Source organism: Lygodium microphyllum, chromosome 26 (genome assembly GCF_053477565.2).
Source record: "Lygodium microphyllum isolate KBCC chromosome 26, Lygodium_microphyllum_v1.1.10, whole genome shotgun sequence".
Classification (NCBI taxonomy): domain Eukaryota; kingdom Viridiplantae; phylum Streptophyta; class Polypodiopsida; order Schizaeales; family Lygodiaceae; genus Lygodium; species Lygodium microphyllum.
In genome coordinates, this window is record NC_141160.1 from 71,181,846 (window position 1) to 71,206,036 (window position 24,191).

Consider the following 24,191-nt stretch of genomic DNA (forward strand, 5'->3'; position numbering starts at 1 on the left):
CTTTTTCAGATTTTTACAATAAATAATATCAAATATAGGCTAAAATTATCCAAAAATCTAGTATTTTGACGCAGAGTAAGCGGCCACAGGCGGATCAGGCGGGCAGTCGTCAGGCGAGCACAGGCGGATCAGGCGGGCACACGCGAACACAGGCGGATCAGGCGGGCAATCATCAGGCGTCGACGGGGCGGGCTGACAGGTTGTGCAGGTCTAGGCGACGGCAGGGGCCAGACGGGCGCACAGAAACGGGGACCCGCGGAGGCGTTATCTGTCAAGGCGCAGAAAAGGCGGGGCAGGCAGAGGCCCGAGACGACCAGGACCGACGGGCAGAGCCGACAGGTCAGACGCCAGACGGCAGGACGGAACGAACAGGCGGAGCCATCGCGACCACGATCCTCTCTCCTCTCTCTCTCTCTCTCTCTCTCTCTTTTTCGTGAAGATAATTGAATTAAGTAATAAATATTTACATCAGACCATCAGGTCAGCAATCTCTCTGTATCTCTTACTTTCTGTTACATCAGACCATCAGGTCATCCAAGAAACTCTCTTTTTTTTCTTTCGTAAATCCGAGAAACTCTCTCTCTCTCTCTCTCTCTCTCTTTCTCCAAAAAGAAACCGAAAAAAAAACCACCCACTCCCCAACTCAGCCAGCTTTTCTGTGGGGTTCTGGGTCCCAGAAATCATATCAGAGACCTAATCAGATTCAAGTACAAAATACTTGGTGACATGAGGACTTGGAATTTGTAACTTTGTGCTCTACCATTATGTCCATTTGCAATTGTAGCCTTGGAATGGTTCTGTTTACTTGTTTTTGCAAATATTGTCAGGTATACCTTCTCTCACAAATACCAAACTATTGAAGCTTCAAAGTTTAGGGTGGCATATAATGTACTACATGCTAGATCTGGCTTCTGATTCTGAATATCCTAAGCTCAATCTAATGTGTACAGAGCTTGAAGATATAAATTTTTCTGGTATCCATGCCCAGATTGCAACAGCTTTTCCCCATTTCTGTTTTTGCTTTTATTGTGTCAAGAAGGCTCAACACAATCGATGTGTCCATTAATTACAAAATTGTTTGATTGAATTCATTTAGAACACTTAATTAGTTAAGATGAATGTGCAACAAGATTTCAAACTTCTGATGAACTGGTAGATGGATCAGGCTGGTCCTGTCTTTGGGTGCTGAAAGCAGGAGGGACATTGTACCAGGGGCCATAGAACATGCATTACCATTCTCTTCGTGGACTGATGCACTCGTGAGTTTTGGTTCTGCCTCTAATGTCTCATATACTTTGGTGACAACCTTTGTGAGCCTAAAAGGATGATGCTCGTCTCTTGTAACTTCTAATTCCAGTACGGACATGTAAATGTTTGCTTGTCATCTTGATGCCGTGAATATGTGGATGATAATGTGATAGGATGATGTTTGTGTAAGCTTTGATATGCAAGTAAAATCTCTGCTTTCTCTTGAAATATAAGTAAAATTTTGTTTTATTTGTTCATGGATATGTAGAAATACTTTCTTTCCCCATGTGGAATTACTGGATTATAAGCAAAATTGTGTGGTTTCTCTATAGTTTCTGGGTAGAAATCACTGGATGAGAATGTGGCATCGTTGCAGGAGGTAGATCAGCAGTTGAAGCACTTGGAGCGACAGAAGTTCGGATTGAAGAACTCTTCTATTAGAGTAGTTGTTGTTGGTGCTGGTTACTCTGGTGTTGAACTTGCTGCAACATTGGCTGAAAGGCTTGGTGAGCAAGGCAAAGTGCAGGTCGTTGATGTGGCATCAGAGATTTGCCCTTCTGCCCCAGCTGGGAATAGAGAGACCGCTTACAAGGTAGACTTATCATCCTGAAAATTTAGGTTAGTTCTCAGTTATTGCGTGCTATAATGTCTCACTACAGCATGAAAATCTCATTGGAAGATTATTTTGTTTTAACACAAAGTTGTATTAGAGAAAAAAAAAAGCTATAACAGACATGCCAAAAATGTTTTCACATTCTCCTTGAAGCCTTTGCAACTGATAGTTTTATTACTTTCAGTGAATCATGAAAGATCTGGTCTACCCCCCTTCCATACTGGGGGCTGGGCTTTTACCCAAATGCCCACAAACAGGCCAGCAATGTCTCCATCTTTCCCTCGAACCCTTTGCACTTGATAGGACAAATTTCTTTTGCAAGTAAAATGTGGCTGATTATATTACTCGAAAAGACTGATTACAATGGAATGCTCATGCTCGACAGGCTAGCTGGAGCTGGTGCAAGGTCATAGATAAATCATGTGTACAAGCCTCTCAAGCTGGTTTGGGGGATGGGGGCAAGAAGCCATTGGGGGGGGGGGAATGTATTGCCATTTGGGGCTGCCTGCCTGCATCATGAAGAACAGGTCCTGGCCGCCCCAAGTGTGCATGAAGTGAAAACGGAGCTCCTGACGAGCTCGAGACTTGCCCTGCACTTGGTCCCATCGGCCACGGAGAGAGTGGATGATGGAGGTGCAGAGCTTTGCCAAAGTCGCTTGTACTGAAGGTCTCTCCCCGCCAAAAGCCTCCTGACACTGCGCCTTCCAGATGTGCCATCCAGTAAGATTCCCTACGATCTCCCATACCTCAGAGCGGTTTGTCGTGGGCTTCAGTCCCTGGCGGATGGATAGAGCCTCGAAGCCAACCACTGTGCACGACCCAACCTCAATGATGAAGATCATGTTCTGCATTCCAGCCTCATACAAAAGGTGACGGCCCTGGCTGACTGCCTGCCAAGAGAAAGCTCCCCATGAGATATATCCAAGCCTGGGTGCTATACAACGGAGAATGCGGCATGCTCCTCTCCACATAAGCTGCGCCGCCTCACACGACCAAAGGCAGTGCTTTGGCGTTTCTAGAAGCTGTTGTGTGCAACTTTTACAACCTCCATCCTTCTGCATTTGGTCTAGCCAACTCCCCACTGCCAAGCCTCCATGTGCCAGCAGCCATAAGAAATACGATACCCTCCTCGATCTCAAGCTGTTCCATAGGCGGCACTAGAAAGTCCGCCAGAAAGCATCCGTGATGATGTGTTCCGCCCAGTACCTGCTATGCGAAGGCGCCCAGTCCATGTGCTGCTGCATCAGCACGTGTTTGCCAATCCTGGTTGTGTACTCTAGAAACCTCGGTGGCTTCTTGGCGACCGCAGTGGCTGGCCATAGCTACTCTCCAGGGTTCCACTCCAGCTCATCAAGTGGCGTGCTCTCCCATATCTAGAGGCGCCACTCCCGGAACTCCTCCCAGAACACATAAGGATCCAGACGCCATGTCTTTCCCCTGAAGGCCAACCACCCGAATCGTTCTCCATGAAAGGATAACTATCCCCTCATCCTGCTGCCCTCTGTCAAGGACCAGACACACCCCCTCCTGCACAGTGAAGAAAGTCCCATGTGGGGCACCACCCACTCTACTTGCCACTTGTAGGCGGATACTTGTTGGTGAAAACCTAGCGGCCCATACCTCACCAAGCTCTACCGGCTCTCCTATCGGGGGGTCAAGCCACTCCTAAGGTATTGTGTCAATCTCCCTTATCGTCAACTCAACTCCTCTCTGGCAACTTGATGCCCGCTGTAACACCTCCTAGTCCACCATCCTATACACCTCCCGCCATGTCCTAATGGTACAAGTCTGGGCCGGCACAATGGATGTGGGGACGCTCGCCAATGTGTACCCCATCCCGATTGTTGACCTGGGGATTCCAAATCATCGGCTGGCGATCTATCTCCTCCTGACAACCTAGGGGGATTTGAATTAGGACCTTAGAGAGGCCTTGCCACATACGAAGTAGGTTGCGGAGGGAGGATCTGGGGGGCGTGATCTAGGCCATTGTGAAGATCCATCTCAAGGATGGCCTCCAATCATCGCCAAGCCTAGGTCTACACTCTTGGAGACCCTCATGCAATAGAACCTTCCGTGTCTGCCCTCTTGGTGTGAGACCACGGACTAGTAGCTTGCCCAAAAGGGTAGGACTCTGATGCTTTGGGTTTATGATCCCAAGCCCTTCCTCTGACCGATACCGGATGATGGTTGCCCATGCCACCTTGGCCTGAGAGTCCCTGGAACCGTCTGACCCGGCCCAAAGAAAATTCCGCACTAGGCAGCGAAGCTGAACTACACTGGACGAGGAAAAGCACCAACACGAGGCGATGTACCAAGCCGTCGCTAGGAGGACCTGGTTAACCACTAGGGCTTGGCCCACTAAGGAAAGGCGAGCAGTACTCCAGTAGGCTAGCTTCCGTCGAAGAGACTCGAGGACTGGAAGAAACTGCTAGGCAGGAGTGATGTCGAGTCCCACTTGGAACCCAAGGTAACGGACGGTTCGTGCCCTCTGCACATCCTTCTAAATCCCAAGTGGACGCCCCACTCCGTGCTAGAGTCTGCATCCGTATAAGGAAACCAACCAACTTTCCGAGTTGATTTTCGCTCCTGCTGCAATGCAAAACACCTCGAGAGCTAGTCTCACTCTCTCTAGCATTAGCTCATCGTCCTCAATGTAGAGTGCTATATCATTTGCCTACTCTGGGTCTAACAACTCCGTCTCCTCTCTCACTGAAAGTTGGAGGCCACGTAACCCTCTCACACGTGACTTGAGGAAGTGAGATGGTTAGATATCGCCTCTGCAAAGAGTAGGAACAGATATAGGGCCAGAGGACAGCCCTACCAGACCAATCTCTCTAGCCAAAACTCCTCCCCTCGCCAACTACCTATGAAAACTCTGCTGGTAGCCGATTTGTAAAGTGCAGAGACCCTGCGGATCCATGCCGGGGAAGCCCAACCTCACCATGGTGCCCTCTAAGAAATCCCAGTCGACCCTGCCATAGGCTTTCTCGAAATTGAGTAGTATCGCCAATCCCTGACCACTATGTTAGGCCCACTCTATCGCCTCAAGGAAGGTAAAGACATTGTCTAGGATGCTCCTATCCTGGACAAAGCCTGTCTGTGTGTCATGAATGATGTTTGGAAGCACAGGGCGAAGTCGCCTACCAATCATCTTGGCCAATGTCTTATAGGCCATTGACAATAGGGTGATCGGTCTTCATTGGAATAGCTTCAACCGGTCTCCGCCTTTGGGGAGGAGACTGATAAGACCTGCCGATAGACTCCCTGGCATCTGTCTTGAGGTGAAAATCTCCTGGAAGGCCAGGAGTAGGGGGTCCTTCACCACCTCCTAGTAGGTAGTGAAGAAGGCCTTAGAGCGTTGTCGTGATGCTATGTGGACACAATGTTAAAAAAACATGGAATGCATCCTCATCTGACTTCCTTATTAATCAAGAGAGTCAATGTGATCTAAGTCATTAGTGCTAGTGTCTGTGGCATGGATTATCCAAAAATACTAGATTTTTGGATAATTTTAGCTTATTTTTTATATTATTTATTGTAAAAGTCTGAAAAAGTTAGAAAAGCTTCTAGATTAGGATGGCATGCAAAAAGCAAGTTGCTTTTTCAGCTAGTTATGGGATTTTCATAAAAAAGACAGATTGACGAAATCGCGCGCGTCGCGATCACTGTAAACAGATTGAAAATTGCATTTTGAATTGAAAGAAGAGGAAGAAGTGATCAGGGAGATTCGTGAGGAGGTGTCCTGAAGTTTTGCCCCCCTTTCGGAGCCAACGGAGCCATTAGATTTGGGTTCCGAGCAGCAGACAAGGAGCTGTAATTTTGATGCACGTTTTGTTCTACGAAGAGGCTCCAGGAGATTTAATGTGTGGAGATTGCTTCTGAGTAGTAAGTTTTTTCAATACATATTGATTCAATTCATTGTGATTTGTCTTTGTCGTGTTTACCACTTGTGTATTCTCTTTCTTCTCTTCCATCTCCTATCTCTACTTCCTTCTATCTCTGATCCCCGCTGGATTCAACCTTTCGACAAAAACCCCTTTGACATTCGTGAACCTGACGTGAAAGGTTGTTAGAAGAAGGAAAGTCAAGATGGGAGAACCTTCGAACACAATCTCCAGTGATGTCTTGCAACAGTTGGTGCAAAATATGAATATACTTATGCAGGTACAATAACAACAATAGGTGATATAAGTTTCTGCTCAAATAGAAATTGTTGTGATGAATGCTTTGCAAGCAGTTGAGCGTGAGGTGAAGTTATTTAATGGCAGGAATGTATCTGCATATGTACATATCTATGCTTAGAAGATGGAATTCTTTGGAGTGGCTCAACCTGCATGAAGCCGGTATTTTGTACGTGTTACTGTACATGAACTGAAAGCACGGATTACTGAATTATACTTGCAAAATACTGATTGGATAGCTTTCAAGAAGACACTAAGGGAAAAATTTTACATGATTACGCGCAAGACTTTTCAAGAGTGGGTTTTACAACTCAATAAGGGTCTTGTGGCTACAGAATTTTTAAGAGAATTTGAAAGTCGATTTGAGTAGTTGGATCTTGGAGAATAGCAAGCTCTTGCAAGCTAGAAAACTGAATTGTTTCTACAGGTAGCTGATCCCGAGCTTCAAGAGAAGCTTGATGATTTGCTGGAGGATCAGACTACAGAGACAGGTTTGAAAATAGAGTGGAGACATGTCAAGGAAGCTGTTACTGCACTTGTGAAGAAGCATAGAAGAAGAGAAAGACTGCATGTCTCTAGCTTGCCCATTGTTACAGGCAAGACAGTTCATGTATTCAGTAAGCCACCTACTTCTGTGGCTAACCCTATGGCTGTACCTGCTATTGTTCCCTCTGTTAGGGAAGATGTCTAAGATGAATTGGTCAAAGGCATACGGGATCTTCAATTGAAGGTTGCAAAATTGGATGAAAACGGACAAGAGGAAAGGGGACGGACAGCAGCTTCTAAGCCAGGAAAAATATGTATGTAGTGTGACAGTTTGCAGCGTGAGAGAAAGGATTGTGCTGCCTATCAGGAGGCCTTGGCACAACAGCTCATCTTTTGGAAAGATGGCAAGATCCATGCACAAGAAACGTGATTGTCTCTTGCTTTGAATTTTGGAAAGGGAGGTATGCAGAAGTTGTTGGAAGACTTGGCTATCCGAAATGCTTATGTGGCAGTACATACTTCTACTTTTGGTCTACAGTTGGATAGAATACATGACCAAGTGATGGTTGGTCCAAAGGCTGAAATATGGACACATGCTTTGCATGCAGTTGAAAAGAGAAAGGTCACTGATAGTGAAATGTCTCATGCAGAGCAAGACATTCGTGGCATAACTGGTTGGGAATCACCGGTAGATGCATATTCAGTGTATGCATATTTAGCAAAGGTACAAAACATGGATGTACTTGTGGAAGAAAAACGAAAAAGAGATGAAGATATTGCAGGGACATCTAAAAGAATGACAAGAAGTGTGGATCAGTCTAAAGCTACAAATCAGCCACCTCCTGAGCATGTTATGGAAGAGGTCAGTTAGGAGCAAAAATAGGATAACAAATAAGAGGGTAAAAAGAAGGGCAAGCAGCCAAGATATAAGTTGCAATCTGACATTGAGACAGCCATAGATCTTAAGAAGGTTCTTGAAGAACGGATCTTAAACAGTTGGGTGGAATTCACCTTGGGAGAGATGCTTGGCATTGCCAAGCTAGAATTTCATGATGAAATCATTGACACAATTAAGAGGAAGCATCAGTTTCTTGGTGATACCACTAGTGCATTGCTGCAATTTGAAGAGGAAACTGGCTTGTTGGGTATTTGGGCTGAATATGAGCATGAAGTAAGTACTGGGTTATCTATGCACGATGCTACTAATCAGTGGACAACATATGAAAAAGAGAAGAAAGTGGCTGAAAATGCATTGTCTTGTAGCAATATGCATGATGGAGTAAGGCAGATGCAACAATATGGGGAAGAGACTCTAAGATTTATTCCTCGAAGTCACTACACAAGAAATCATTGGGCTAGGGCTACCACTGAAACGGTAGTGGAAATAGGGAAACGTGAAACTCCTTATGTTGCTTTACTTGACCATGGGTCTAAGATAAATGTCATTGAGTGTGGATTGTATGAAAATAGTGCATGGCCTGTAGATACTGATCATGGTTAGCGTATTAGGGCTGCAAATAATTCTTCGGGAGAGCTTTGTGCTGCATGTCCTAATGTAAAAGTGACAATTGGTGATGCACAAGAAGAGTAACACTTCTTTGTACAAGATAATTCCTCATATACAGTGATTTTGGAACAGCCCTATATTATAGGAGTGCGTATGGAAACAAAGGTGCTTGATGATGGTTCTGGTTATGCAAGAGTCAGAAGCAAGGATGGGAGGAAAGCAGTCCAATTTCTTAGTGTTTGTGTTAATCATCCTAGAAATCGGGATACACTTCGAGAGTCTCCTTTGGCTCCAAATGCAAGGGAATTCAAAGACCTGGATTTTCATTAATCATTGTTGTAATGCGGCTACAGTAGTGTTGTTTAGAGGGTGTACTCGCCTCTTGATAAAATGAAGCATGTATTTCCTATTGGTTATTCTCAGTTTACAGAAAACAGTTCATGTTGGCTTAAGCCTATGGAAGCTATGTACAAGGCTGAACGCATATCTATGAAATGGGCTACTAAGGAACTGAGAGCATTGGGGTTGTTAGCTGAAAATGATGGCATTTCAAGTATCTTTTATGGGCTGAATATTAATGACACTATGGCTGAAATTTCAGCAACTATACTTGCAGAAAATGAGGCTGAAAACAGAGTGTTGTCAATATGTTCTTTGGATATGTATGATGTTATAGCATTGTTTGCTCATCACGAAGGATTACAATGGGTTGAAGCACTTGTGGAGACAAAGTATAAGACAGTTCACAAAAAGGTGAAACCAATTGCTTTGCTACTTCCACCAGAGAGTGAGGGTTTGTATGAAAAAGTGTCAAGACAGGCAAGCTTACAGGATCCTTTTTTTTTCCAAGAAAATGTGGCTAATTATATTACTCAAAAAGCTGATTACAACAAAGTGCTCAAGCTCAACAGATTAAACTGGAGCTGATGCAAAGTCACCACTACATGCATACAAGCCTCTTAGGGCAGTCTAGGGGGGATGGGAGCAAGGAGCCATGGGGGAGGGGTATATTGCCAAACGGGATTGCCTGCCTGCAGCATGAAGAATAGACCTTGGCCACCCCAGGTACGCATGAAGTGTCCACGGAGTTCTTGACGTGCCCTGGACTCACCTTGCACCTGCTCCTATCAGCCGCGGAGGGAGTGAATGATAGAGGTCCATAGCTCTGCCAAGGTCGCAAGTGCTGAAAGTCTCTCTCCGCCGAAGGCCACCTGGCATCGCGCCTTCCAAATATGCCATCCAGTAAGACTCCCTATGATCTTCCACATCTTTGAGCGGTCTGCTGTGGACTCTAGTACCTGGCGGATGGGTAAAGCCTCCAGACCAACCACTGCACATGACCCTGCCTCGATCATGAAAATCTTGTCCTGCATCCCGGCCTCATACAAAAGGTGACATCCCTGGCTAACTGCCTGCCAACGGCAAGCTCCCCATGAAATACACCCAAGGCTGGGGGCTATACGTCGAAGGATACGGCATGCTCCTCTCCATACAAGCTGCACCTCCTCACAAGACCAAAGGCAATGCTTTGGGGTTTCTAGAGGCTGCTGTGTGCAGCGCTTACAATCTCCTTCCTTCTGCATCTAGGCAAGCCAGCTTCCCACTGCCAAACCTCCATGTGTCACCAACCATAAAAAATACGACACCCTCCTCGGCCTCCAGCTATCCCATAAGCAGCGCCAGAAGGTCCGTCGGAAGGGCTCCGTGATGCTGTGCTCTGCCCAGTGTCTGCTGTGTGATGATGCCCAATCCATATCCTCCTGCATCAGTACATGTCTGCCAATCTTGGCAGTGTATTCTAGGAGCCTAGGTGGCTTTTTTGCAACCGCAGAGGCCGGCCATAGCCACTCTCCTGGGTCCCACTCCAGCTCATCAAGTGGTCTACCCTCCCAGATCCAAAGGCGCCACTCCTTAAGCTCCATCCAGAAGACATAGGGGTCCAGTTGCCATGTCTTTCCCTGAAGGCCCACCACCCGAATCCTCCTCCATGAGAGGGTGGCAATCCCCTCATCCTGTTGCCCTCTGTCAAGGGCCAGACGTCCCCCTTCCTGAACGGTAAAGAGGGTCCCTTGGGGGGCGCCGCCCACTCTACTTGCCACCTGAAGAGGGATGCCTACTGGAGAGAACCTGGCTGCCCATACCTCCCCGGTCTCTATCGGTTCTTGTATCGGGGGGGGGGGGGGGGGGGACAAGCCACTCCGGAGGTATTGTTGTATCTATCTCTCTTCTCCTCAACTCCACTCCTCTCAAGCACCTTGATACTCACTGTAGCACCTCCTTGTCTGCCATCTTGTACACCTCCCGCCATGTCCTGATGGAGCGAGCCAGGCCGGCCTCCCACCCAGCCCACTGGATGTGGTACATTTGAAAATGATCTCTCTCTCTCTCTCTCTCTCTCTCTCTCTCTCTCTCATATGTCTCTCTCATACATACAAGATGCATGCATGTGTGCATATATATATGGTATGTTGGTGCACAGATGGGTCGCCGTATGCGCGCGTAGTGAGCGTCAGAAGGTCCCCAAGAATAAAAGAACTCTACTTTTTACACAAAAACCAATGAAGAAAGCTTGCACGACATGAACAAGAGACCAATTAGATGCAATCTCCCCCTATGCCTTGTGTGAGCGCTCCACAAAGCATGTATTTTATATATTTCCCTATCTTTGACCTGGAGGTTCCAGATCACCGGCTGACGGTCTATTTCCTCTTGGCAGCCTGGGGGGCTCTGGATTAGGGCCTTACGGAGGCCCTGCCACACACGGAGTAGGCTCTGCAAGAAAGGTGATCTAGGCGGGGTAATCTGGGCTGAAGTGAAAATCCATCTCAGGGACGGCCTCCATTCTCTGCCAAGCCTCGGTTTACAATCCTGAAGGCCCTCCTGCAGTAAGACCTTCTAGGTTTGCCCTCCTAGTGTGAGACTGCGGACAACTAACTTGCCCAAGAGGGCCCTACTCTGATATTCTGGGTCTATGATCCCAAGCCCTCCCTCTGATCGATGTCGTATGATGGTCGCCCACGCCACCTTGGCCTTGGAGTCTCTGGAGCCATCAGACCCTGACCAAAGGAAATTCCGCACTAGGCGGCGAAGCTGCCCTGCACATGATGAGGAGAAACACCAACACGAGGTGATGTACCAGGCCGTCGCTAGGAGGACCTGGTTAACCACCAGGGCTCGACCGGCTAGTGAGAGGCGAGCCGTGCTCCAATATGTCAGTTTCCTCCTAATAGACTCTAGAACCGGAAGAAACTGTTGGGCAGGAGTGATATCAAGTCCCACTTGGAACCCTAGGTATCGGACGGTTTGCCCTCTGCTCACCCATCTAAATCCCAAGTGGACTCCCCTCCGTGCTGGATTCCGGGTCTGTGAGGAAGCCAACCGACTTTCGCCAGTTAATTTTCGCATCCGCTGCAACACAGAACACCTCAAGAGCCAACCTCATTCTTTCCAGCATCACCTCATCGTCCTCTATGTAGAGTCCTGTGTCATCTGCGTACTCTGAGTCTAGCAACTGAGTCTCCTCTCTCACTGGAAGTCGGAGGCTGCGTAGTCCACTCACACGTGACTTGAGGAAGTGGGACATCGCCTCTGCGACAAATAGGAACAGGTATGGGGCTAGGGGGCAACCTTCTCGGACCGATCTCTCCATTCGAACCTCCTCCGCTCGCCTTCCTCCTATGAGAACCCTACTGGTGGCTGTACAGGCCGGAGACCCCGCAAATCCAAGCGTGGAGAAATCCTAAGTTTACCATGGTACCCTCTAGGAAATCCCAGTCCACCCTGTCGTAGGCTTTCTCGAAGTCCAATAGTAGTACTGCGAGTCTTTGCCCACTGTGCTGAGCCCACTCTGTCGCCTCAAAGAATTTAAATACATTGTCTAGGATGCTCCTATCTTGTATAAAGCCTGTCTATGTGTCATGAATGATGTCTGGAAGCACATGGCTTAATCGTCTACCAATCATCTTTGCTAGAGCCTTATAGGCCACTGACAATAAGGTGATCGGTCTCCACTGGGATAGCTCCAACCGGTCTCCCACTTTGGGGAGGAGACTGATAAGGCCTACCGATAGTCTCCCTGGCATCTGTCCTGAGGAGAATATCTCTTGGAACGTCCTCAGTAGGGGGTCCTTCACCACCTCCCAGTATGTAGTGAAGAAGGCCTTAGAGAGGCCATCCTCCCCCGGGCATTTTTGCCCATCCTGTGTATGGAAAGCCTCCTCTAGTTCCTTCTCTGTGAAGGGGACTAGGAGGGCGTGTCCTATCTCCTCTATGATGAGGGACGGGATGTGATCCCATACTTGTTGTCTGCATCTCTTTTCTCTAATTGAAGCAGTCTCCTGCTGGAAGAGGCGTGTGTAATAGTCGGTGGCAATCTCCATCACCTCATCAAGGCTAGAACGGGTCCTCCCATATTGATCCCTAAGGCTGCGTATTTGCTCTCCCACGGTGCGGGGCTAGTGCACCTGGAAGAACTCCTTACACATGTGTCTCCCTTCCGCGCCCAAAAAGCTGCTGAATTGTGGAAAGAGAACTCCAAACGCTTGTTCTCTAGGCCAGCAATGGCTGCACGCGCACGCACTTCTTGTGCGTGGAGGATGGGGTCCCCTGGTGCCTCCTGCAATAATCTCTGCGTAGGTGCCAAGTCCCGCCGGAGTGCTTTCTCCTTCTCCCAGCAGTGCTGCCTGGCCTGTAGGGCTGCTTCTTGGCAAATTCTACTTGACTCGGCTAGGACCTTTGCGACCTCCTCTGCTATCCTGTTCCTCCTCTCCCACTCTCTGGTCCAGATCTGCTCTATCTGTCTCGACACCTCCTCCCTCCTATAGATTGAGTCAGGGATCCGACAGGATCGTGTATCTAGGGCGGATGCTGGGGGATCAAGTGCGAGGAGAACCGGGCAGTGATCGGATAGTGTGGTATCTGCCAACTGCTCAATCTGGCCTCCGCGAGAACCTCCCCACTCTCCCACATAAAACCTGTCCAACCGCTCCAGCAAGGCTCCGCCTAGTCACCTGTATCCCCAAGAGAAGTCCAATGACCTCTCCCTCTTGTGGAAGGCAGGGTCTTTCCAGGCATCCCGTGCTCCAACTGCAAGCAAAAAGACCTCCCATGCCTCCTGCTCCTCCCCGGCCATGCCCTGGTAGTTTCTTCCCCTGCCCTGCTGGTCCTCCAAAGCCTCCAGATTGTTGAAATCTCCTCCAACAATCCAGGAGTCCACCTCAGGGAGGCCATTTACAATTTCCCCCCAAAACCTGCTGCGTGCCCTAACCTCCGTAGGGGCATAGACATTGAGGACTCCAACACATGAGTCCCCCATATCCAGTCTGATCCATAGAGCCCTTCCTGCCACTATCGTCCGATGGTCTCGTTCTCAGGTGGTGAGACTCGGACCAATAGATGTGCATACGCCTCCGCTCCTGCCGTGGGCACCTATGGCTTGCTCCCAATACGTATGCGAGCTGCCTGGCAGTACCTTCCCAACCCGCTGAGCCTGGGCGAGGGTGAGCTTGTGCTCCTGCAGTAGCAAGATATCTATCCGTCTGGCGAGGGCAGGCTGCAGCTCTTGTTGGACAATCAACTTCCTCGAGCCACGCGTCCCACTGTAGTGGAGACTGTTCACATTCCAGGATGCAAGATGTAGGCTCATGGGAAAACTTGTGACTGACCGAACAGGCATCTATTCGGCGTGGAAGTTGCAGATCAGGAGGAGAGACTGCGAAGCGTGCAGGTACGTTTTGCCGCTGGCATGGATGGTGAGCTCCAGTCCCCCATGGTGGCGCTTGGCCAGACCATAGGGGTGATAGATGCTCTAGGTGGTACTATCAATGCATCTTTTAGCCATGCTGAAAACCGCGACTCTGTACACTGGTAGAAGCGGGCCGCCTGTGCCGGGGGCCACGCAATCACATCCCTCGGTGCTTCCCACTGTGGGGGGGCTCGAAAGATAATGCTCAAATGCGGGACGTCAGCGCCAGCCCACCAATTAATGTCCATCATGCAGCCTGGCTACTGTTGTGCAAACAGTGCTAGTCCCTTATCTCCCATCCACTGGGAGATGTGATTTCCCACCTGACTCTTCAATTTCTCCTCAATCTGTGTAGTCGTCCACTCCTCTGAGAAGGATGACTGGAAGAAGAAAGCGTAGTTTGGTCCATCCGGTGGTGCTAGTAGATGGACCTTGCCCCTCCTTGACTTACGAACCATGAAGATCCCCACCTCTAGAGGTAGTGGGGACTCTCTGCGCTCCGCAACTCGCAGGTAAGACCATGGGCCACTGCCGAAAAACTCTTGTGGCAGTAGCTGTGCCTGTCTCGGGAAGGCAAGGCGGGTGACAGGGGCAGATGAGCTGGTGGCTGTGTGGACGGGGGGGACTGCTGGTATGCAGAGGAGGTAGGTGTGAGTGGCTCATCTCCTCCTGTGGGAGGAGGGGGAGTGGGTTGGGAGGGCTCACCTGACCTGGGTGCGGATCAGGGGGAGTGCTCGGTAGGGGGGGGGGATGGGGGTGGATTGGATCGCGCTATGGTGGAGTGGCTAGAGATGCATGGTGGGTGTGGGGAGGGGGTGGTAACCCTGGCAAGGGGGGGCTGTGGGCCATGGTCAGTGGAGGGAGGGAGGGGATGGGATGGGGGGGGGGGGGGGGGGGGGCTTGTGGGGGGTCTGGCGAGGCAGTCTGTGGCTCATGTGGGTAAAATGGGGGGGATTGGTCCTGCCGAGTGGGGCGGGTAGGGGGGGCTGTGGAGTGCTCTGCCAAGAGGGGGGACGCTCGTCCGCCATCACCTTGCTGACGAGGCTGGGCTTGAGAGGCTGGCTGCGCCCCCCCTTGCCGTCTCCCTCTCTGTCGCCTCTGGACCCTTGTGAAACCATCAGCATCCACCTGCGGACCTGTAGGCGAAGCCGCCTTGGCTCCAAACCGTGTGCAAACTGCTGCATGATGCCCAAAGTTGTGGCAGCGCAAGCACTGCCCTGGTTGCCCAATCACAATGACTTGTTGCCTAAAGGAATGCCCGCCTGCCTCAATCTCTAGGAACTATGGGATATTCTTGATCTCCTTCACTGCCACCCGTACCTTTGGGACCCCTACCGCTGTCACTGCATCCGCGAAGGACGCGGGAAGGACAGTACCGAAGAGCCTCCCGAAGTCTTCCACTAACTAGCGGTACTCAATCGCCAGGCCGGGGAAGAGGAGGGTGACCGGGTGCCGAAGAAACCTGTTGTGGAGTGCAAACGCCTCCACCGTGAAGCCACTCTACCAAGGGACCATGTATATGACCCCCTTCGTGGATGCATAAGGTGAACTGGCGAGTAGCTCGCAAGCTGCGTCTGCCGAGCTGAGGCGGACCATGAAGATCCCTTGGCCCAACAGGACCGCCTCCATGATCTGCGCCGAGCCAATGCTCAGCGCGGAGACGGTCAACCCGGGGGACAGCCAGGCAAGAGGGGGAATAGGCGGCCGTTACACACCTTGGGGGCAAGGCTGCGGGAGCCGAGTAGAGACGGCCACGATCAGTCGGGCAGCATGCAGGACAATCGGACAGCAACCACGACCAGTTGGATGGTGCGATCGTCGGACAATGGGCGAGTCGAAGCGGAAGGCGCGATCAAACGGACAACTAGTCGGACGCGCGTGTTGGGCGGGAAGGCGCGATAGTGGGCGAGTCGAAGCAGAAGGCGCGATTGAACGGGCAACCAGTCGGACGCGCGTGTTGGGCGGGGGGACAACAACGCAACGTGTAGATTGAGCTAAATCCAGGCTTACGGGATCCTAAAGATATAGATCATCAATTTACATCTGAAACATTACAGGAATTGAAAGTTGGTGGAGAAGGGTTTCTTTTGCCTGCTGAGAGAGACTGTTTTATACGGATGTTGGCTAGACATGGAAAGGCATTTGCATTTCAGCCAAGTGAAATAGGTTGTGTGGATCCAAATGTTGTCTCTCCTATGGCCATATTTACTGTGCCACATGTACCATGGAACTTATTCTAGTGCCTAAAGCTTACTTGCCAAAGCTGATGGATTTGCTAAATGGAAAGATTCGCATGATCTTGAAGCCTTCTTCAGCCCCGTACTCAAATCGTTGGTTCACTGTGCTTAAAAAGAATGGGGCTTTGAGATTTATTCAAGACATACAACCGGTCAATAAAGTGACCATAAAAAATGTGGGTGCGGGTCCTATGGTTGATGAATTTGCAAAGGCTTTTGCAGGCAGAGCGATCTATTCTTTGGGTGATCTTTACTCGGGGTATAATAAGTTTCAACTTGCAATTGAAAGCAGGGATATCACAACCATGAAGACTCCCTTGGGGTTAGTTCGGATGTGTACTCTGGCACAGGGTGCAACAAACTGAGCGGCACACATGAAAAATGCTATGAATAGGGTACTCAGGGACTTCATACCACAATTGACTATACCCTTCTTGGATGATATTCCAATAAAAGGTTATGCAGTGGATGAAAAGAATGAAGAGATGGATGCTCATGGATGGAGACAGTTTGTTGCAGACCATATTGTGGATTGTAAGAGGATTGATAGAATGCAAAAATAGATGGGATTGATAGAATGCAAAATGTATGCACGAATGTATCAGAGGTGCATAGATTCTTGGGAGCATGTGTGTTCTATTTGATATGGATTCCTCACTTTTGCACATGTAGCCGATGCTCTATCAACTTCTGAGGAAAGGTCAGAGATTTCATTGGGAAAGAAAACATTAGAAAGCAATAAAGAAATTGAAGCAACTCTTAAAATCTGCTCCTACATTGAGAAAGGCTGACTATTCACATGGAAAGCCTATCATTATTACTGTTGATACAAGCCCAATCGGGATTGGATGGGAAATTGGGCAAGATGATGAGGAAGGGCAAATATATGCAAGAGGCTTTGATGCTAAAGTATTGATTGAACGACAGAGAAGATATCCAGAGGTAAAAAGAGAATTATGGGGAATTGTGACAGCCCTTAAATGTGATAAGGAGTATTTTATGGGTGCTCATGTAGTCATTGAGACTAATTGTTTGCTGGTATTGGGTATGATTACTAGTTGTGCTACCCCGGACATTGCTATGCTCTGGTGGATTGCATACATCAAATCTTTGAACCCTGATTTTCAGCATATTGCAAGAAGACATAACCCAGTGGCAGACATGTTATCTCGGGCGCGCTATGAGAATGAAGATGGGATGACGGATGAGGATGAAGAAGATGACTTTCTTATGGTTGAAAATGATGTTGCAAGAGTGAATTTAGCAATGCAAGGTGTTGCTACAGTATTAACAGAAGCTTGGACAACAAAGAGAAGACACTTTAGATGTTTTGTATCTTGTGTAGAAGTGTTTCTGGAAGACAAATATGCAAGAGAGTGGCTGAGAATTGGTCAATACCTCAGTACATTAACAAAGAGAGATGAATGGTCAGATGAGGAGTTTAAGAAAATCAATAGGAAAGCGTATGGGTTTTCCTTAAAAGATGGATACTTATGGAAACATGCTAAAAAGAAATAGAGTATGCCATTGGGAGTTTTGGGTGACAGAGCTTCACAAGTAAATGTTATGCAAGAATTTCATGAAAGCTTATGGGCTGGTCATAGAGGTGTTTGGGGTACTTTTGCAAAGATCAAAGAAAGATATTGGTGGTAGGGTATGTATAAGGATGTTGCTCACTTTGTGAAAACATGTACGATATGTCAAATGTATTCATTTGTGAGACATCGGGATGGATTGCAGTCCACATATCCATTGTCTCTTCATTTTAAGTGGGTGGTGGATTTGGTCACAATGTCTACAGGTCTTTGGCAAATGAGGTATCTTGTGCTTTCCCGTGAAGACTTGACTAATCAAGTGGAAGGGAGAGCTTTACGTACTAAGACAACAAATGTTGTGTGTACTTTTCTCTTAGAAGAGATCTTTTGTAGGTATGGCCGTGTGGGAAAAATTACTGCAGATAGGGGTGAGCTGGATGCAGATGAAGCTCATGATTTCTTTGCACGGTTGGGAATAAAGCTTGCTTTAACTTCAGTCTATAACCGTGAAGGAAATGGAAAAAGTAAAATAGGTCATCCACCTATTGTAAAGGCATTGGCAAAAGCATGTGGAGAGAAGGTAAAAGAGTGGCCACAATTGCTCTCTCTGGTGAGGTAGCCTGTGACGTCTTCGTGGGAGGTGGATGTGGAGTCCTTTGGTCTTGCTGGGTGGGACGAGGAGGGGGGGGGGCCGTGTGGTGCTCTGCTGAGGGGGCGACGCTCGCCCTCCTGCTCCTTGCTGCCGTGGCTGTCTGAGTGGGTGATTGCAACCCCCCTGCCGTCTCCCTCTCTATCGTCTCTGGACACGTGTAAAGCCATTCGCGTCCACCTGTGGGCCTGTTGTCAAAGCCGCCTTGGCTTCGAAGCACATGCAATCTGCTACCTGATGCCCAAAGTCATGGCAACGCAGGCACTGCCCTGGCTGCCTAGTCACAATAACCTGCTGCTTGAAAGAGTGTCCACCTGTCTCAATCTCCAGAGACTATGGTATATTCTTCGTCTCTTTCACTGCCAGCCATACCTTTGGGACTCCTTTGGCTGTCACTGCGTCTGCGAAGGAGGGAAGGACAGCGCCGAAGAGCCGTCTAAAGTCCTCCACTAACTGACCATACTCTGCCGCTAGTCCAGGGAAGAGTAGGGTGATCAAATATCTAAGGAATTTGTTGTGGAGGGTGAATGCCTCCACTATGAAGCCACTCTACCAAGGAACCATGTAGATGACCCCCTTCTTGGAAGCATAGGGTGAGCTAGCCACTATCTCACGGGTTGCATCTGCCGAGGTGTCATACCATGAAGATCCCTTGACCCATGAGAACCGGCTCCACGATCTCTGTCATGCCAATGCACAATGTGGAGTGAAGCCAATCCCGAAGCTGGATGGGGAGTATCCTATGACCTGACCAAAGATCATTGTTTCTTTTAGCTCCAGCTCTGTGGCATGGACGGCTAAGAGTTGTTCCTCAAAGAGGACGACGCACAAGGTGTTTGATTGGGGGGCACTGGTAGAATGCACCGCCGTCTAACCAGAGGTTTACATTGCGCATCCCTAGTGAGAACCTACCAATCTTGCTGCTGTGTTGCCGAAGGGGGGAGTGTTGCTGCAAATGAAGGGAGCAATGGGGGGGTGCTGTTTTTCGGGGCTGGGGGAGGTGCTGGACTCGACGGATGGCCAGCTCTTGACACGAACATGTAGGTGGGGCGTGGGGCTGCACAGGGGTTTCCTGGTGGTCAGCAGGGCGGGCGTGAGGAGATTGCCTGGGGATGGGAGGAGGTTGTTGATGCGTGAGCAACTTATGAACGTCGATCTGATAGGACAATTTTGTGCCATGCATGATGAAATATCCTTGTTTGGGGGCTTTTAAAATTGAACATTTGCATACATAAAGTAAAAATGTATGCATGGGATCCTCTAAGTTCCCCACTACCATAGGTAGGGACACTTATGATGTTTTGGCTCATCATATCTAGGATAATGTGTCTTGTGCTTGTGACAGGTAGACTGTGCATGTGTGGGATACCTTTGTCTACTTGATGCTCTCTGCCTTTGCATTATCTCCTTGATATCCTAGTCTACCTGAGCTTGCTTTGCACTATCTCCCCCTTGTTTGCTCGCTTCCCTTCGATCCCTTTCCTTCTCATCCGTGCTTGCAGCTTCCTCTTCTCTCTCCTTATCATCTTCCACATGATGTCTTCCTTTTCCTCCATTCTCAGCCTTCACCTTCCTCTCTACTCTTCTTTCTCTGCACCCCCCCAACTTCATTTTCCCACCTCACTTGCAAGAAATTTGGATGTTCTAATCAGAATGTTCTTTTCATCAAAATCATCTCCCATTTCTCAGTGAATATCAAACTCTATACTAAGACTCATTTCAATGGACAGAAGGAATCATGTTCAGCAGTTTGGTTTCTACCTCTGGTTTGATGGTACACATTTGGAGCTGAAGTCTTTCCAAGATGCTTCTAATATCCCCAGCTTGTTGAGCTGCATTTTTTGAAAAATAAACTGTTGGCATTGAGGAGCATGTGGCTACTACTCTAGTAAGCATGTATGCCAAATGCCCCTGTTCAAAGTCAGCTTTTGAAGTCTTTTCTAGGAGCTAGGAAACGGATGTGGTGTCTTGAAACACTATGATAGCACTGTCAGCCCAAGGCAATTATAATGGTGTGGGATCAAATTTATTTGAGAAGTTGGAGTGAGTGCTTCCAAAATCTCTGACATTCACTAGCAGTTTGCATGTGTGTACGAGTTTTTTGCTTTAGATATTGGTAAGCAAATACACGCATGAAGAAAGGTTTTACTGCGGATCATTTTCTGTGCAAAATTCATGCAGAAGGTTGAACTTGTATTCTGTCAGGTTACATATATGTTGCTTTAAGCCATCAAGCAACATGATTTATGTCAATCTTGGCATTTACAAAATTCTCATGTATAGAAGAATGAAAAGAAACTAGCTTAAAGTATTTGGGCGTCTTCAGTGTCAGTCATCATGCTCGTCAGTCTGTTACTTTTACTCTTATGCAATGTCTTGCTTTAGAGCTAGGAGTTAATCAACTGTTAATCCTGAGATAGGGAAAAACACATTCTGGTGACAACCTACCTCACTGAGTGGAGGACCACCTGGGTGTCCGTTGATAGAATCACAAAGCTGTGTGCAGCTAGAAGGCCCCACTCTAGGCTCTTGGTGCTAGATTATCTGAGGGTATGGGCTGCCATATCCCATCACTGTCTGACAAGCTCGGAGAACCTCACCTCAGACAATCCACTGTGGATGTGCATAGTTCCTGTCATGGTAGCCTTTCCAGATATTTTAGACAGTAACCAGCAGGTTCTTGTACACATATATGAGTCTACTTTCTTGTGGAGGCTTTTTAATTTCTGTTCTCGTAAAAGCTTTTTGTGAGAGACGGGTCAATCTTATTTAAATCTTATTTAAACATGATCACTGATTCGCTACCACAAGAATTTAAAGCAGTACCTATGCAGCATCATAAAAGTTTGACCTGGGTTTTACCTTTGCTTTATCTCGTATCTTACAAGCCCTGATAGATTAAGTTTGGGCCTTCATAAACAAAGAAGCATGATAGTTTGCACGAATATGCAGCTGAGGTAACAGATATTATTAGAAACAAATTCTTAGTACATGTTCTAGTGGTACAAGAGGTTACTGGTTATGCCGCATGACAAGGCAAGCATTATACAGTTGCCCATATTGTTCAATTGACTTTTGCTTGTCTTGGATTTCTGTGCCTGTTACATTTATATCAGATAGTGATTACTCAGCTTTTTACAGGTTCTTGCATCCAGAAATGTCCAGCTTATTCTTGGGTTTTTGGCAAGCAGCATACGTAAGGAGGCCCTACAGGAGGACCCTTCTGGAGGGCCCCAAATAGGCCCCTACATACTCGATCTGAGGCCTGCAAATAAGAGCCATAAACGCAGTGGTCCTAGTGACATTACATTACATGCTGATTTAATCCTATGGACTATTGGTACTAAGCCTGCCCTACCTTCAGAATTGCTGAACATGGATATTCAACCGCTTCCTTTGAATGGTCGTGGACGGGTGGAGACTTGTGAAACCTTGAGAGTGAAGGGGCATTCAAGGGTATTTGCGATTGGTGACTCAGCTTGCCTGAGGGATAGTTCAGGCATGCTACTGCCTTCAACGGCCCAGGTATGCAGCATGCCAGGATAGGCATCCAACCTCAGGCTTGAGGCATCTTTGATATTTTCACAAATCTCAACTTGCCCATGTACCTTTGTTGTTAGCAGTACTCACAAAGATTGTTTGGCAAACACACATTGAAAAGTCTCTCTTCATATTGCAGGTTGCTTTGCAAGAAGCAGATTATGTAGGGTGGAATTTATGGGCTGGGATCAATAATAGACCTCTCTTACCTTTCAGGTCCGAGATTAAAGTTCAATCCTTCTCATGGTTGGAAATGACTTTCTTGATGGAAATTTGAGAATGCATGTGTTGTCAGTAGATTATAAGGCTTAAACTTTTTAAGTTTCAGGTTTCAAAACCTAGGGGAAATGATGACTCTAGGAAAGAATGATGCTGCTGTAAGTCTGAGTTTCATTGATGGCCTTACACTGGATGGACCCATTGCACACACAGGTATGATTGTAGAGTAGTAAGTGAGAGGAGTAATGGTTTCTTTCAAGATTGTATTGAGCTTATTTTCTTTTTGGGTTCTTCTAAGTTCTGACCCTCCCTATGAACATGATAGAGTGCTGTTTCTGCAATTTATGTAGCTCGGAAACTGGCGTACTTGTACAGACTTCCAACAAATGAACACAGATTGAAGGTAGGTATTAGCTGGTTTGCAAAGTCAGCAGTGGACACGGTGGCCAAGTTGCAAGACACTATAGCTAGTATGGTGGGCTCAAGCTAGCACTATCCAAACTGCCACACCAGCAGTGGATAGGTTGGCCAAATTGCCACATAAAATGGGTTTTTGAAGCGTACCATTCAAACATCAGCCGAGTCAGTGGGCATATTTTTTAAGATGTAAAGATAGAAAGTCCATGCTTATTGTGCATGCTTACTAAATCATGAGCAACCAATGAATGTGTGCCTTGTCGAACTCACCCCTAAAAAGGTTTATTTCAACCCTATGAAGACAAAGCAGAGAAGAGAGACTATATCTATGTGGCATTAAGACCAATAGTCTCGGTAATTATGTTGTGCAAATTGTTTGTTTGCACTATGCAATCAAGTCACTTCAGATGAGGAAGTTACTTAAGTTAGAAGGGAGGGTTCTACAATGATCATGCCTACTTGTGGTCCAAGGTATGATAAAAAATCTTAACAGATTTCCTCAAGTCGTGAAGCAACATTTTTGTTCTTAAGTTTCATTGGCAAGGAAGAGCTGGAATTCATTGACACTTCCAATTATGGTTAGTAGCATACTAACAATTCTTAATGAGATCTTAATCGATTCCATAGTCTAGAAGAGAATAATACAAGCTATGGGAGCCCAAGTCTTTATAAAGGAAGAAGCCAAGCCAGTAAGTTAGCCATTAAGCTTACCTAAGCCTACCCTAAGCTAAGCTCAAGAGTACATATTACTAAGATCACTCTACTACTCAGCCTAACTAGGCTTACAAGTAATCAAGCTGCCTACATCTAAGCTTGCCTAAGAGTGCCCTCAACTTGCTTACTTCTAAGCCCCACATAAACTTGCTTGCATGCTCAAGAGTACCTATTACTAAGATCTCTCTATTGCTTAGCCTAACTAGGCTTGCATGCATTTAAGTTGGCTACCTCTAAGCTTTTGCCTAACAGTGTCCTCAACTTGCTCTTCCAAGACTACCTACATAAGCTTGCTTGCATGCATAAGAGTGCTCAACATGATTGCTTGTGCCTAAGAGTGCCCCCAATTGAGTGTGCCCTTTAACAAGCTAATGGCTAAGGTTCTAGTTTACAAATTCATATTGTCAAAAGCATTATTGAATAACATGGCTAAGGTTCTAGCTTACAGAATCAAATTCATATGGTCAAAAGTGTTATTGAATAATAGACTTAAATTAAAAAATACTTATATCATTCCCGTGGGCGTGCTTTAAGCCATAAAGACTTCTTTAATTTGCAAACAAGCTATTAACATATCATCCATATAAAGGATTAACACTATCAAGCTACCATCCTTAGCCTTTCTAGTGTATAAACAATGATCTATCTCGCTTCTCTTGTAACCATGAGATTGCATAAAGGAATCAAGTTTATTGTATCATTTCTATGGATATGCTTTAAGCCAGAAAGACTCTTTTTTATTTTGCAAACAAGCTTTTCTTTGTCATTTTTCATAAATCCCTCTAACTATTGAATATAGATCTCATCATGAAGATCACAATGTAAGAGTGTCATATTGATATCTCATTGCATAAGTTTCACATCTTATCCATTAAGATAAGCACAATGTGAAAATTAGTCATCTTTACCACATGTAAAAAGATCTCATCAACATCTATATCTTTGTCTTGTTGCTGCTCGAAGCCTTTGGCTATCAAACATACATTATACTTTGATTGAGCATTATCATTTATAACCTTCAATTTGTAAACTCCTTTACATAGCAAACCATTCTTGCCCTTTTACAAAGGAACTAACTCCTTATGATACAAATATGTTATGA

At 47.1% G+C, this 24,191-nt stretch overlaps 1 protein-coding gene across 3 annotated transcripts in view; it reads left to right on the forward strand.

Moving 5' to 3' along the window:
* The window catches only part of NDC1 (NAD(P)H dehydrogenase C1), a 167,472-nt gene extending 144,563 nt beyond the window's left edge, over positions 1-22,909 (forward strand). For 2 of the 3 annotated variants that reach the window (XM_087668362.1, XM_087668364.1), the window contains exons 7-12: positions 1,166-1,259; positions 1,625-1,840; positions 21,341-21,724; positions 21,879-21,955; positions 22,068-22,171; positions 22,309-22,909. In XM_087668362.1, the coding sequence (XP_087524488.1) occupies positions 1,166-1,259; positions 1,625-1,840; positions 21,341-21,724; positions 21,879-21,955; positions 22,068-22,171; positions 22,309-22,448 (1,015 nt within the window). In that variant the 3' untranslated portion in view covers positions 22,449-22,909. Of the gene's footprint in view, positions 1-1,165; positions 1,260-1,624; positions 1,841-21,340; positions 21,725-21,878; positions 21,956-22,067; positions 22,172-22,283 lie in introns of all 3 variants that reach the window. The other variant, XM_087668363.1, reaches the window with a different exon arrangement.
* Positions 22,910-24,191: the final 1,282 nt, after the last annotated feature.